At 64.9% G+C, this 887-nt stretch overlaps 1 protein-coding gene across 1 annotated transcript in view; it reads left to right on the top strand.

Moving 5' to 3' along the window:
* The window catches only part of FAM193B (family with sequence similarity 193, member B), a gene marked incomplete at both ends in the record, with an annotated part of 5,013 nt that overhangs the window by 840 nt on the left and 3,286 nt on the right, over nucleotides 1-887 (top strand). The window contains 2 exons of the mRNA XM_009705274.1: nucleotides 89-290; nucleotides 488-697. Of these exons, the coding sequence (XP_009703576.1) occupies nucleotides 89-290; nucleotides 488-697 (412 nt within the window). The remainder of the gene's footprint in view (nucleotides 1-88; nucleotides 291-487; nucleotides 698-887) is intronic.

The following is an 887-nucleotide window of genomic DNA, read 5'->3' as shown; positions in this document are numbered from 1 at the left end:
TCAGGGCAGAGGAGGGGGTCTTGGTGACAGTGCCCTGGGGCCTCCCCTCCCAGCCTGCTGCTGCTTCATTCTGTGTTTTCCTTGCCAGGTCTCGTTATCCCACACATCCTGCAAGTCGCAGTCTTGTGGGGGCGGCTCCCACTCCTCTTCCTCCTCCTCCTCCTCTTCTTCCTCCTCGTGCCATGGGAACTCAGGGGACTGGGACCCCAGCTCTTTCTTGTCTGCTCACAAGCTCTCGGGCCTCTGGAACTCACATGGCGGCCCCCTCGGGGCCCCCCCTGCTGCACTAGGTGAGTTGAAGCTGGCCGTGGGGTTGAGCAGAGCTTTCTGCCTGGCCCTTGGCTTAGGTGGTTTCCTTGTGGGCACCCGACTGGTGGGCAGGGGTAGGCAGGCTGGGCCTCTGAATTCCAGTGCCAGCAGGATGCCTGGGTCCCTTTGCAAAGGCAGAGGGTGCTGGGAGCCAGCCCTAGCTCCGCTTTCCTTCCAGGCGACAAGCACCCTGTCCTCACTCTCTCTCCGGAGTGCGCCAGCCAGGCGCCTGCTGTGGCGCCGGGGCTCAAGGCCTGTCCCTACAGCCAGGCAGCCTCCCCCACCTCCAGCGGTGCCGCCCCGGGCTCATCTCTGCCTACCTCACTCGACTTCTGCAAGACGCTGCCGAAGCAGTTCAAAAGCATGTGCCGGAGGGCCACTCCGCCAGGTGTGTGCCCAGGGGCAGGGCTGGCCTTATCCTCCTGGCCTGCGGCTCCACGCAGCCCTCGCTGCCCCAGCGCCTTTCCCTTTGCTCTGCTCTCCGTGGGGCAGGGCTGAATCCTGAGGGGCAGACAAGGTGCTGCCAAGGCCCCTTGCAAGCAGGGATGGCTTCTAGCCTGAGCGTCCCGCTGCCTGCG

Source organism: Cariama cristata, unplaced genomic scaffold, assembly GCF_000690535.1.
Source record: "Cariama cristata isolate BGI_N322 unplaced genomic scaffold, ASM69053v1 scaffold22438, whole genome shotgun sequence".
NCBI lineage: Eukaryota > Metazoa > Chordata > Aves > Cariamiformes > Cariamidae > Cariama > Cariama cristata.
Note: the sequence above shows the minus strand (reverse complement) of the source record. Positions and strands in the feature narration are given on the sequence as shown.